Consider the following 13,159-nt stretch of genomic DNA (forward strand, 5'->3'; position numbering starts at 1 on the left):
TTGCTAACCGCTATTTCTTTGGACTTTGGACTAATAAACTCTTCATTTCTGGAGAGTATCATTCTTTCAGATCTTTTTGGCTTCTCATATGCCTTAAGGAAGAAATTAGTGGATCCGAAGAATTTGGAAGCATGTTAAATAGGTCCTCATTCTGCCGAATCCTTGAAACTGTAGACGTATTCTGATATCGATATTTCTCTATTTTTGCATTCCTGGGCTTCTTCTGACAGTTCTCCAAGTGGTAGTGTTTGATATTCTCTTCTCTGCAATTCAAAACGATCAAAATTACTTTGAGCCTCATTATAACTTCTCCATTGACTCCAGTTATTCGAGCGGTTGCACCTGACCGTTCAAAAAATCTTCTGGCAGTGTTTTTGTCATTAGTGTTTCTCGTGCTTCGCATCTCTCATCTCTATCTGTATTGGTTTTAGACATTTTTTTATTTTGCAATGACTGGACAATTCAGAGTAGATTATTGTAATATTCGTGGGCTAAGGGCAAATTATTTGTTGGCATACCGCCATACTGTTTCATACAGTCCAGCTGTTTTGGCACTAAGTGATACCCAAGTAGGTGAGGATTCCGATCCTACTGAATTTTGTATTCATGGGTATAGCTTGGTGCCTTTATTCTTTTCCCACCATGGCCTCACCATATATATTAGGAATGATGTTGCTCTTACCACAATATGGTTTTTGCACCAATCCCTTTTTTAATTATATGTGGATTAAATTCTCCGTAAATAAGCAAATTATTCACTACTGCTTCCTTTATCGAAGCCCAAATTTAGACAGAGTATCAACATCTCGTGAATTTGATGCTTTGTCTGATTCCATCCAAAAAATTGTTTCGTCCTATCCTCGCCTTGAAATCGTTGTTACGGGAGATTTCAATGTACACAGTTCTTCATGGCTTCAACATTCAGGCCAGACAACACCCGATGGAGTGTGTGCAGAAATCTTCGCTGAGTTGAACCACCTAACTCAGCTAGTCAACGAGCCCACCCGGATATCGGACGTTGAAGGTCGAGCAGAAACCACTCTTGACTTGTTTCTTACCTCTGGCCCTGATAAGTACACTGTTAGTGTTCTATCTCCTATAGGCACATCTGACCATTGTGTTATATCAGCAAATTTCTCGTTTGGCAAAACGAGAAAGCCAACTGGGACGGTCTCAATAATTATTTCAGGATCTTTAACTGGTTATGCTTCATCGATAGTAACGTCGAAGCCAGCGCTGTGCTATGACTCCGCCTGTACTTGAGCGAGTTAGTGATTCTATGGGACCAATCTTTTTTCGCACTCGTACTGTGGCAAGAGTCTTTAGAGATCTAAACACACATAAATCCGCTGGTCCGGATGGTATCATCACTATTGTTCTGAAGAGGTGTTCTTCAACGCTGGCAAAACCACTGCTTAAGCTTTTTCATCTGTCCTACTCCTCAGATCTCGTTCCGAGCGGATGGAAAACGGCATTTGTCCAGCCTGTTCAAAAAAAAGGCGAATCTTCCTGACGCTCTAACTTCCGACCGATTGCACTTTCGTCCCTTCTTTCCAAGGCCATGGAAACGCTGATTAATTATCAGCTCAAGAAATATCTTGAAGATCGAAAGCTTCTTAATGACCGGCAATACGGCTTTCGTAACAATAGGTCCACTGGTGATCTCATGGTTCAACTCACCAAACAGTGGAGCAAATCTTTACATCGTTTTGGAGAAAGTATTATTATTGCACTCGATATTTCAAAGGCATTTGATAAGGTTTGGCATCAGGCTCTCTTATCGAAAATGTGTTCATTAGATTTTCATGAATCCTGGCTTCATTGGATTAGTAATTACCTTTCAAATCGTTCAATACAAGTTGTATTGGATAGATTCAAGTCTGAAAACCACAAAATAAATGCTGGTGTGCCCCAGGGCTCTGTTCTATCTCCAACACTCTTTCTCATTTTTATTAATGATCTCCTGTCTGCAATATCTAATCCAATACATTGGTTTGCTGACGATAGTACTCTTAGCTTTTCATATTTGTTTTCAGACTCACATCCCTCTTCTTCGGATGTGGAACTGCATCGACAAAATATGATAAGCTCATTAAATTCCGACCTAAACAGCATTGTTCAATCTGGATTAAAAACCGCGTGGAAATTAATGCTTCGAAAACCCAATGCTGTCTTGTATCGTTAAAGCGACTTTTTCTATGGATGGCACTTGCGTCAATGAGACTGAACACTTCGATATTCTTGGTATGTGTGTCACCAACCACCTCTTGTGGCATGATCACATACGCGATGTCGCCAAAAATACCGCAAGGTGTTTGGGTTTCCTTAGGCGAGGCAAGAAATATTTCACCCCTTCTGATCTGGCTGTTATCTACCAGACTTACATACGTCCAAAGCTTGAGTATAACTCCCATCTCTGGGCTGGTGCTCCTGCAACCTACTTAAGACTCTTGGATAGTATTGAAGGTGAAGCATTTAAACTGATAGATGATAATATTATCATAAGTTTAGTTACTTCGCTTGAACATCGTCGTAAGGTCTCTTGTCTGACCCTTTTTTACCGTTATTTTAACGGCTTATGCTCTAGTGAAATAGCCAGTTGCATTCCACCCCTTAAACAGTTCAACTGTAATACTCGCGCTTCTAGGAATGCTCATCAGTATACCCTCGAGCCCAACTTCGGTCGTACTGTCAAATAAAGAGATTCGTTCATTAGCCGTACTACGCGAATGTGGAATGCCTTACCACACTCTGTCTTTCCTAGCCATTGCAATATTCAGGAATTCAAAGCCAATGTGCACCGACATCTCCTTTTAAACCCTATCTCCTCTTCCTAGTGCTCACACTTTGCCTCTGCATAATAAGGGTAGTAATATCCCCTTGAGTGTATGTTTATTAAAAAAAAATAGTCTCTGTAACATATTGGAACATAAATGGCCGACATAAATGAACTGACGATGGGCGAGGGTTCTGGCAATGTTCCCCATTTCTAATATTGAGTCGAAGTGGGACAACTGATGCCATGAACATGGGTGCGCCTGTTTCAATATCTGTTGTATTTATTTTTTGCTTGAAGGCACTTTGTCCGGATGATCCATCGCAGCCCCATTCACTTTGTAACGTTAGACTTCTTGGAAGTTCAATTATTTGATCCTCCGTGTTGCTGTCTATTAGCCGCATATGATCTATCATGTACTGAAGTTTCACTCTAGCTAATATTTCCGAGAATTCAAGTTCTCGGGAACTGCTTCTTTTTTTGCAACCGTAATCATATTGTATGATGGCAAGACATATATGTTGTGGTGGTCTAAACGAAGTTCTCAGGATTTTATATTTTTCTTTTGAGAGTCTCAAATCCATAAACAAAGCTAATGCGTTCTCATGGGTGTATTTTATGGGATTGTGTTGGCGAGTGTGGATGCTTTCCTTGACTCTTTTGATACGAAGTGGACTAGCAGAAGATATTGCCTAAATTATGTCAGCCTTTTCATGGTCCTTATTCTATCTTATACTCAAAGCTTTAGAAAGATGTTCTGTACATATCTCCTTTGTAGCTTTGGTTAGTTTTTGTTTTTTAGTAAATTTTGCGCACTCATTGATTGGCTTCCTTATTCTTCCTCTTGATGTAGTTGGGAGATCAACCGCTTCTTCGGTTTGTCCGGTATTGATATGCAGAAATAAGGAAAGTCATTCTGCATTCTGTTTGAAGTTATTTCTCGATCTTTTCGCTGCTATCGATTTTCTATCGAGGTTGTAACAAAATTGTTTTAATATCTGTTTGACTGCATTTGCATCTGGTAGTTGGTTTTCACTTTCCACGGCAGATATAAACTCATTCCAAGTGCTAGCATTGACAAAAAGTTCAAACAAATCCTTATTCGGAATATCCATTTTTAATTGTTTTGAAAAATAAAAGCAACTGCTTGAACGCTCGTTTAAATTCTAAATGATTATTTTAGTCTAATGTTTCATCTTTTTATACCTAAGAGTAAATACCTGCACTCAGGACTCTTTGATCCTTATTAATTATACTTAAAGACACCCCAATAAAACTACCTGTCTGTCTACCTTTATACTAACATATTCCAAAATTGTTTTATCCTTATCTTCAACCAGGCCTACTCTATAAGGCACACCAATAACCCAAATTGAATAATTTTTTCGATTACTGGAGCTTCGAATATTTTTGAATCCAGTAAACTAAAAAGTTTTGCTTTATAGACCCACTCGAAAAATGAATATTGCAAGCAGTTTTGCATAAACGGGCCACTGTGGATTCAAATCACTTGATCTTGGCGGCCAATTGACATTACCACCACGTGAGATGAAAAGGCCATTAAATTTGTCACACTAAAGAACCATTGTTTCGTTAGCTGTATGGCAAGTATCACTGTTCTGTTGAAGCCACATATCGTTCAAATCCATATTTTCCAATTCGGGCCATAAAAAGTTCATTATTATCTCACGAAAGCGAACACCAATCACAGTAACTACCCGCTCGGCCTCATTTTCATAAACCGAACCAAACAGTCGCTTAATGGGTGCATTGGTTTTTCGATAATCACTCTTGAATTATCTTTTGCCTACATGCGTAAATTTTGATTATTGACGAATCCACTGAGGGGAAATGTGGCTCATCACTAAAGATGGTTTTTTTTTCAAAATTGGTCATCTACTGTAGCCATTTTTTTCCAAACATTCTAATCTACTGTGAGTATTGAGTATCTACACCGTAGACGAGAAAGTGTCGATTTTTTGAATAAGGAATTCCACGAACGTTCTCTATCCACAAAGGAACTTGTAAATCTCCTGATCAATCTTTCTTCAACCAGATTCACCATATTGATCCAGCATCATAGATGTCCGAAATTTCCGAGAAGCTAACATCGTCGCGGACCACTACCTAGTTGTAGCTAAGGTAGAACTTCGTGTTTGTAGACCTAAGGCAAAACAGAGAGAAGCTAGAAGAAGATACAACCTCGAACGGCTACAATGGCAAGAGATCACCATATCCTTCGCTGATCGAGTCACTAGTAACCTCTTTCGAAGTTCTCTGCCAGAAACACAATGTATCGATACCCAGTGGCAACATTGCCAAGATGCAAGCAGAGAAGCCACCTCTGACGTGCTGGGTTTCAAACAGCCACCAAAAAGATACCCCTCGTCTGATAAGGAATGTCGGCAGGCAAATGCAGCCAAACAACAGGCACGCAAAGTGGCGCTGCATAGAAGGACGAGAGCTGCCCACGAGCTCTATGAGCAAAATAGGTTCAAAAACAGAAATGAACGTCGAAAGTTTTATGAGTAAAATTCACAAGCACATAAACCTTGAAGCGTAGGCTGAAAGACGAAAGTGGAAACATTATAGTCAAAACGCAGTCATACCGTGAGGATATGGAAAGACCACTTCTGCAGACTGTATAACGGCGACGGCAAACCGAATTTCTCTGTCAGACAGGATGATCCATTCAATATAGACAACGAAAACAAACAATACCGTTTTTCCGACTTAGTCGAAGTAATGATTTCCATATCTAAGCTAAAGTCTAACAAAGCCTCTGGACCAGATGGCTTCAATGCACCAAGTTATCTGTAAAACATGGTAGGAAGAAAGCATACCCAAAAGGAAAAAAAAATAGATCCTTTAAACTGCACCAACTATAGAGATATTAGTCTACTTAGCTTAGGTTAGGTTAAAGTGGCTGTCCATGATGGAAACGGACCTAGACCAGTATAATAGCCCATTTTGATACCACATGAATCTTGAGGCTTCCTCCTAAGCTCAATGGAACCAGTTTAAGTCCCTTACGAAACGTGAGAGGTCGATTAGGCTGATATGACTTAGATCGTTTAGATCGTAAAAGAAGAATTCTCCTAGGTAATTCTTGCGTTTTTGAGCTTCCTCCTCTTCCTTGTCCAAACAGCTTCTGCAAAAGTTATTTGGGAATATGCCTAATTGCGTGGCGTGCTTTCGTTTTAGACAGTGCCCGGTTCTGACACCTATTATCGAGCTTATATGGGATCTGCTTAGAGATAGCAAGCACCTTGAACGTCTTAAATCTAGCACGTGGTGATGTTGTTTCACCTGGTGTTTGCCTTTTTCATATCGTCTTGCATTAGCAACAGTTTACAAGCAGCGATTGGTATGCCAGTATGTGCCAAACGTGGCAGAGACAAAGTCCAGAGATTTGATAGCGGCCTTAATATCTGAGAAAATGCGAATATCTGATGATGATATCACGTTTTTTTTAAGCCAGAACAAGACTCCTTTATTGCCAAAAGTTCCACCTGGGACACGCTACATTAATTCGGAAGGCGGAATGCGAGACGTAATTTCAGTCGTTCAGAGTACACTCCTCCACCAACCCCTTCTTTTGTATTTGAACCATCTGTATAAAAACAGTCTTCTTAACATCGCTTACAAATGTTCCCTGCCGAAATATGTTAACGAATAAGACCCATCGTCAACAACCTGAAATGTCTTTATCAGTGTGGCTTTAGAACAGGAAAGTCTACAGCCGATCAAATATTTACATTACGGCAGATCTTGGAAAAAACCCAAGACCATCAAATCGACACCCACCATCTTTTTATCGATTGAAAGGCCGAATATGACAGCAACTACAGAGACGAGCTGCTTCATAAAGGTTGGACGAAACTTAACAGAACCTTTCAATACGAAAAAAGACTTTAGACAAAGTGATGCCCTGTCATGCATTTAACATCGTCCTTGAAAGAAAGCTCCCACGTCAACACTAGAGTCTCCATCTTTCAGAAGTCTGTCCAATTACTGGTATATGCAGATAACATTGACAAAATCGGAAGAACTCAGCGTGAAGTCAATGTGGTATTAAGGTAGAAGCATGTACTATGACAAAAGCGGATGAAAGCACCTTGGGTCGTTTCAGAATTCTTCACGTGATCTACGGTTCCGGTTGCATAGAAAGTGAGTTGCGGAAAGGTCAGAACGACGAGCTGAACGGTCTGTGGAGGGACGAAGACTTAGTCAGAATGATAAAAGTCCAATTATTCAGATGGCTGGGTCACGTAGGGCGCCTCGGTCCGGAAAGTCTTGGAATCTACTCCCACAGAACAGCACAGTAAAGGAAGACCGCCTTAAAACCACGAAAGGAATGACCCTATTTAACCTTTTTCAAAGAAAATAATAACTACTTAGTTCGTAAACAAATGTAAGTAGTAAAAATAAACATAAATCAAAAATCATAAAATTGTCAAAAAATTAATTATTAAGTTTCGAACCTTTCGGTAATAAAGATCTAAATTTCTCCCAAATTTACATTTTTACAAAAAAAAGTATAAAAAATATTTAAAAAATCCACCAACAAAAATGAGTAAAAAGCCTTTAGGTAACTAGTTTGCATATTTGTAAGGGTTTATTTGTTTTTAACAAGAAATATTTTTATTTCTTAGGGCCTGGACCTGGAGCATATGGTCTCCCACCAATAATTGGTTATGTCGAACATGATGTTCGAAAACAACGGCAACCTCAATATTCAATTAGAGTTCAAACCAAAACAATTGATAAGAGGGTCAGTCCTGGTCCAGGTGCCTATATGGTTGAAGGAATGACACGCTATGGTAATAACAAAGCCCATCAATACACAATGGGCACACTTACTCCAATACCAGGTAACGTTTTTCAAATAATCCATTTGAATTATTAAATATCTATTGAAATTTTAAAACTCTTTTAGAAAAATTTAAAAGTCCTGGTCCCGCTGCACATGAAGTCCACAAAAAGCCACATTTCAAAGGTGTCAATGCTCCGGCATATACAATGGTTGGAAAGAATAACTATCGATATAAGCAAATAGCCCCTGGTCCAAATGTTTATATGTATGGAATGCCAACAAAACCAAGTGTTCCTGCCTACACTATGTTAGTTTGGTCTTCGAATTTATGACTTTTCACTGTTCTTATAATTTGAATTCTATTTCTAGGGGATTACTGAATATAGTCGATTCGAAAGCTCGTTCTCCTGGTCCAGCTGCCTATGGGCAAACTGACTTAAATAACAAACTTAAACGAAGTCCGGTCTATACGATGGCTGCTCGAAATAAATATGAGTTTAAAAACATTTCACCAGGATCGAATGCTTACAATCTTATTGAACATAAGCCCGGACATAGGGGTGCAGCTTATACATTTGGCTTAAGGCATGCAGAGTATGCCCCACCAATGATCATAGAGTGTGATAACTAAGAAAAATAAAAGAAGCTCATTGTTCGCGGCAAAAAACTAGTGTTTTATTTATTGTTAAAACAGTTAAATTTCCGATAAGAGGAAATTCTGTTAAAATTAGGAAGGTAGGAAACCCACCAGAATATGGTACAACAGAAGTAAGTATAGCTAATTTTTATTTTCATAGTAAGTCCTGAAACGGGTTATAGGAGCCCTATACTTTACGAATGCTCTGAAACCGGAAATAGAAAGGGTATTTTTTAACGAATGCATGAGTTCTATTATTTTTCTACACTTTTGGTGTACCCTTAAAGTGATGGTTAGTGTGTAAGACTGTCATGCTAGAAGTCTTGGGTTTAATCCCTACGTGTACCGCCTCATGTTTGTTTCACGGGTTTTGCCTCTTGCGAGGAATTAACAAACCTTCCGATAGTAATTCTTGTCGTTAAAAGTGCTTTCTGAAATTATCCGTTGGGCATAAAACTGTACGTCCCCTCTATCGTTGACATGACTCGCACAGTGCACACAGGAATTTTTGAAAGTTGTAAGGCAGCAGTTATAGCTATCATTGAAATCGATCCGGAAAAATGTTTGAATCAATGTTTGACAGTGTTTCCCTTTAATAAGAAACGAAAATTATATACTGATCGGAAATCACACAACACATTTTTTTGAAAAAAAAAGTGTAGCTGCGCATTTATTTTTCTCTAAAAATGTATTTTTCTATTTTCCGGACGGAAATTCATTTTCCCGAAAAGCTGATACTTTTATGTTCAAAACTGAAACGGAACGTTCCATTGATATGGGTTCCGATTCCACACCATTCCAATGACAGATTTCTGTCAGTAAAAGCTTTTCGGTGGATTTCAATCAGGGTATTTTTTGCAATGAAAGAAATTTTTAAGGATAGCTATAAACGACCTGTCAAAAAATACAAATGTTTTTGTTTTCCATGATGAAAACCAATGATAGCTATAACTGGCGCCTAAGTAGTTTTCAATGGTTTTTTGAGCCACTGATCTTTTTCTTTTTCTAACCTCAGTTCACTTGGCATTGATGTTCAAATGGTAGACATGTGAATTTAAGGGGACACAAGCGTCCAGAGGTTTTTCTCAAAACCCACCTCTGTCTACCAACTCCTACTCTCACCTCCCCGCGGTGAACATCGGGTGCCTAGTACCTCAACTGGAGATTGGGTTTTAATCCCAGTGAAAAGTTGTTGGGGGCAGCAAACGAGAAAGGGGGTGAAGGTGTTTCCACTAAGGCACCTCTTCTTATCCAGACGGCAGCGGAGGAATTCTTCAGATGGAATCAACGGTGGCGTCTACAGTTCCAGTAAGGTTGAACAACTTAGTGAACACCTTATAGGGCTTCTTCGACTTATTCGGAGCCCAGGCCTGTAAGGAGCGGTTTTATCCGGCTCCCCATCCTTGGAGATATACTTAGGATCTGGCCCTCCAGGTTGGAGGTTGTGCCGTCGGGGTGACTTCCTGGCCACGTAAAAGCTTTCATAGTTGCGAAGCACCAACAAGCCTCGAATACGGACGGATTTACTGTTGACAACCAACGCAAACGAATTAAGGACAACGAACTTCGAATCTGTACGTGGAATGTTAGGTCAATTAACAGACCACGTGCAGCCGAACAAACGTGACTGGGCAAACGCAAACTGCGATATATACTACGGCGACTGCTACCGAGAACAAAGAAAGCGTCTATTTGGGTGTGGGTTTGCTGTTGGAACTAGACTCAGGCAAAAAGTTTTGAGTTTTAACAGTGTGAGCGAGTGCATCACGACAATCCGCAACAAGGCTTAATTCGCCAACATAAGCCTAATATGCGCTGCGCCCATGTCCCAACAGAGAAGAAAGATGAAGACACCAAAGACATATTATTCGAGCTCTTGGACAAGGCATATGAGCAGTGCTCTGGCTATGACAAAAATTGTCTTAGGAGATTTTAATGCCAAGCTATAGGAAGAGAAGACATATTTGGTGGCATAATCGGGACATACAGCCTGCACGACACCACCTCCGACAACGGATTCAGGCTGGTCGATTTCGCTGCGGGGCGAGACGTTATGGTACCTAGTACGCAGTTCACGCATCTTAATATCCACAAGGGGACATGGAAATCTCTTGATTAATCAACCGTCAACCAGATTGACCACATTGCGATCGACGCACGACACTTCTCCAGTATCCAGGATATCCGAACATTCCGAGAGGCTAACATTGACTCGGACCACTACCTCGTTGTAGCCAAGGTACGGCTACGGATATCCCGATCCAAGCCAAAACAAGGAAGTACTGTGAGAAGATTCGACGTTAGACGGCTATAATCGCAAGAGACTGCCATGTCCTTTTCCGATCGAGTCTCTAACAACCTCTTAAGGAGTCCTATGCTGCCTGCATTAGGCATTGAAAACCAGTGGGAACATTGCCTTGCAGCCATCAGAGATGCCGCCTCTGAAGTGCTAGGTTTCACACGGCCACCAAAGCGAAACCCCTGGTTTGACGACGAATGCCGGCAAGCGCGCGCAGCGAAACAAGAGGCATACAAAACTGCGCTGCACAAAAAGACTAGAGCTGATCGCGAGCTCTACGAGCAGAAGAGGAGAGAGGAACACCGGCTTCTTAGATGGAAAAAAGAGAGCATGAGAAGCGCGCGATCGAGGAGATAGAGGGATGTCACAACAGGAATGAGGTTCGTAAATTTTTCCAAAAGGTAAAGAAAACCTCCCAAGGGTACCAACCACGAACCGAAGCCTGTAAAGACGATCAGGGGAACATCGTAGTAGAACCGCAGTCGATGCTGAGAATATGGAAAGAACACTTCTCCAAATTATATAACGGCGATGACGAACCGAATTCCGCTGTGAGGGAGATGGAACCAACCTCGGCGACGAAGATCAACCCGTCCTCGACGAAGTGAAGATAGCTATATCGAAACTGAAGTCAAACAAAGCTGCTGGAGCTGACGGCATGGCTGCCGAACTATTCAATGACAATGACTTGGTAGGGAGCATGCACCAACTTATCTGCATAATATGGTCGGAAGAAAGCGTGCCCGAAGAGTGGAATCTCAGCATAGTGTGCATAAGAAAAGAGACCCTCTAAACTGCGCCAACTATACAGAAGCATCAGTCTCCTTAACATCGCATATAAGATCCTCACTGCCGTATTATGTAAACGTTTGAAGCCGTTCGTCAACAACCTGATAGGTCCTTATCAGTGTGGCTTCAGACCAGGAAAGTCCACTATCGACCAAATTTTCACACTACGGCAGATCTTGGAAAAAACCCAGGAAATTCAAATCGATACCCACCACCTCTCATCGATTTTAAAGCCGCGTATGACAGCATCTATAGGGAAGAGCTCTACAGAGAAATGTCTAGTTTTGGCATCCCTGTCAAACTTATCCGTTTATGCAGAAGGACGATGGAGAATGCACGCTGCTCTATCAAGGTCGGAAAAGATCTTACCGATGCATTTGATGTCAAAAAAGGTTTTAGACAAGGCGATGCACTGTCATACGAATTCTTCATCATCGTTCTGGAAAGAATTGTGCAAAACTCAACCGTCAACACTAGAGGCACAATCTTCCAAAGGTCCATCCAATTACTCGGATACGCAGCAGATGATATTGACATAATTGAAAGATCAAAGCGTGATGTCAGTGGAGCGTTTTTGGGCATTGCGACGGAAGCGAAGAAGTTGGGTGTAGTGGTCAATGAGGGCAAGACCAAATACATGCTGTCATCAAAAAAGGACGCTAAACAACGACGTCTTGGACAAAATGTCACCAAGGACAGCTATAACTTTGAGGTAGTTAAGGACTTTGTCTACCTAGGCACCGCTATTAACAGAGACAAAGACACCAGCGAAGCGCTGAAGTCAAAGGAAGAACAACTCTTGCAAATCGCTGCTTCTTTGGACTTAGAAGGCAATTGAAATATAAAGTCCTCTCTCGAGCATATAAAATCACCATCTATAAGACACTCATCATCCCGGTTCTCATTTATGGAGCTGAGGCCTGGACTCTGTCAAAGAAAGATGAGAGCGTCTTAGGATGCTACGAGGGAAAAATTCTTCGGGTGATTTTTGGTCCCGTACGCATAGATGGAGAATGGAGGAGAAGATATAACGACGAACTGTACGGGCTGTACAACGACACTGACCTAGTTAGCAGAATTAAAGTCCAACGGCTTAGATGGCTAGGTCTTGTAGAACGAATGGAAATCAACGCTCCAGCCCGGAAGGTCTTCGAATCCAATCCCGAGGGACGGCGCAGTAGAGGAAGACCGCGACTCAGGTGGCGCACTCAGGTGGGTGACGACCTCAACCAACTTGGCGTGCGAAACTGGAGGCAGGCAGGTAGGGACCGAGCTGGCTGGAGACGCATGTTGGTTGAGACCCAGGTCCGCCCGGACTGTAAGTCCACCACCTTAAGTAAGTAAGGAAGTTCACTTGGCCCTTGATCTTATTTCACGTCACCTTATTCATGATGGAGCTGATTAAATTGCCATGGCGTAGTTTGCTTCCTTAAGTGTGGAACTCCAGGAAAATAGCGCTCCGTACCAAGTTAAAGTTGTTTGAGTCCAACGTAAAATCCGTGTAGCTATATGCCTGTGAAACGTGGAAGTGCTCTGCTGGCATCTCGAGAAGGTTGCAAATTTTTGTCAACCGCTGTCTACGTTACATCCTTAACATCCAGTGGCCACAAACCATATCTAATGATGAACTGTGGCTCAGGACTGAGCAAACAAAAGTGGATGTTGGAAGTGGCGCTGGATTGGCAATACAATGAGGAAGTCCGACGACACCATAACACAGCAGTGCTTTCAATGGAATCCTCAAGGTAAAAGGTGGAGAAACATGGAGATCATCTGTCATGAAGGAAGCTCGGTCCCAAAACTTGAACAAGTGGTCCGAGCTAAGGTATCGTGCTAGGAATA

General features: G+C 41.4%; 1 protein-coding gene across 1 annotated transcript; it reads left to right on the forward strand.

Annotated features, from left to right (window-relative positions):
• The first annotated feature begins 7,207 nt into the window (after positions 1-7,207).
• On the forward strand, positions 7,208-8,253 carry LOC129941781 (outer dense fiber protein 3B-like). The gene is made up of 4 exons (XM_056050505.1): positions 7,208-7,367; positions 7,432-7,650; positions 7,716-7,899; positions 7,962-8,253. Exons 1-4 carry the CDS (start codon positions 7,349-7,351, stop codon positions 8,221-8,223), a joined length of 684 nt encoding a protein of 227 aa, XP_055906480.1. The 5' UTR covers positions 7,208-7,348; the 3' UTR covers positions 8,224-8,253.
• The last annotated feature ends 4,906 nt before the right edge of the window (positions 8,254-13,159 follow it).

The sequence above is a fragment of the Eupeodes corollae genome, chromosome 1 (assembly GCF_945859685.1).
Source record: "Eupeodes corollae chromosome 1, idEupCoro1.1, whole genome shotgun sequence".
Taxonomy (NCBI): Eukaryota; Metazoa; Arthropoda; class Insecta; order Diptera; family Syrphidae; genus Eupeodes; species Eupeodes corollae.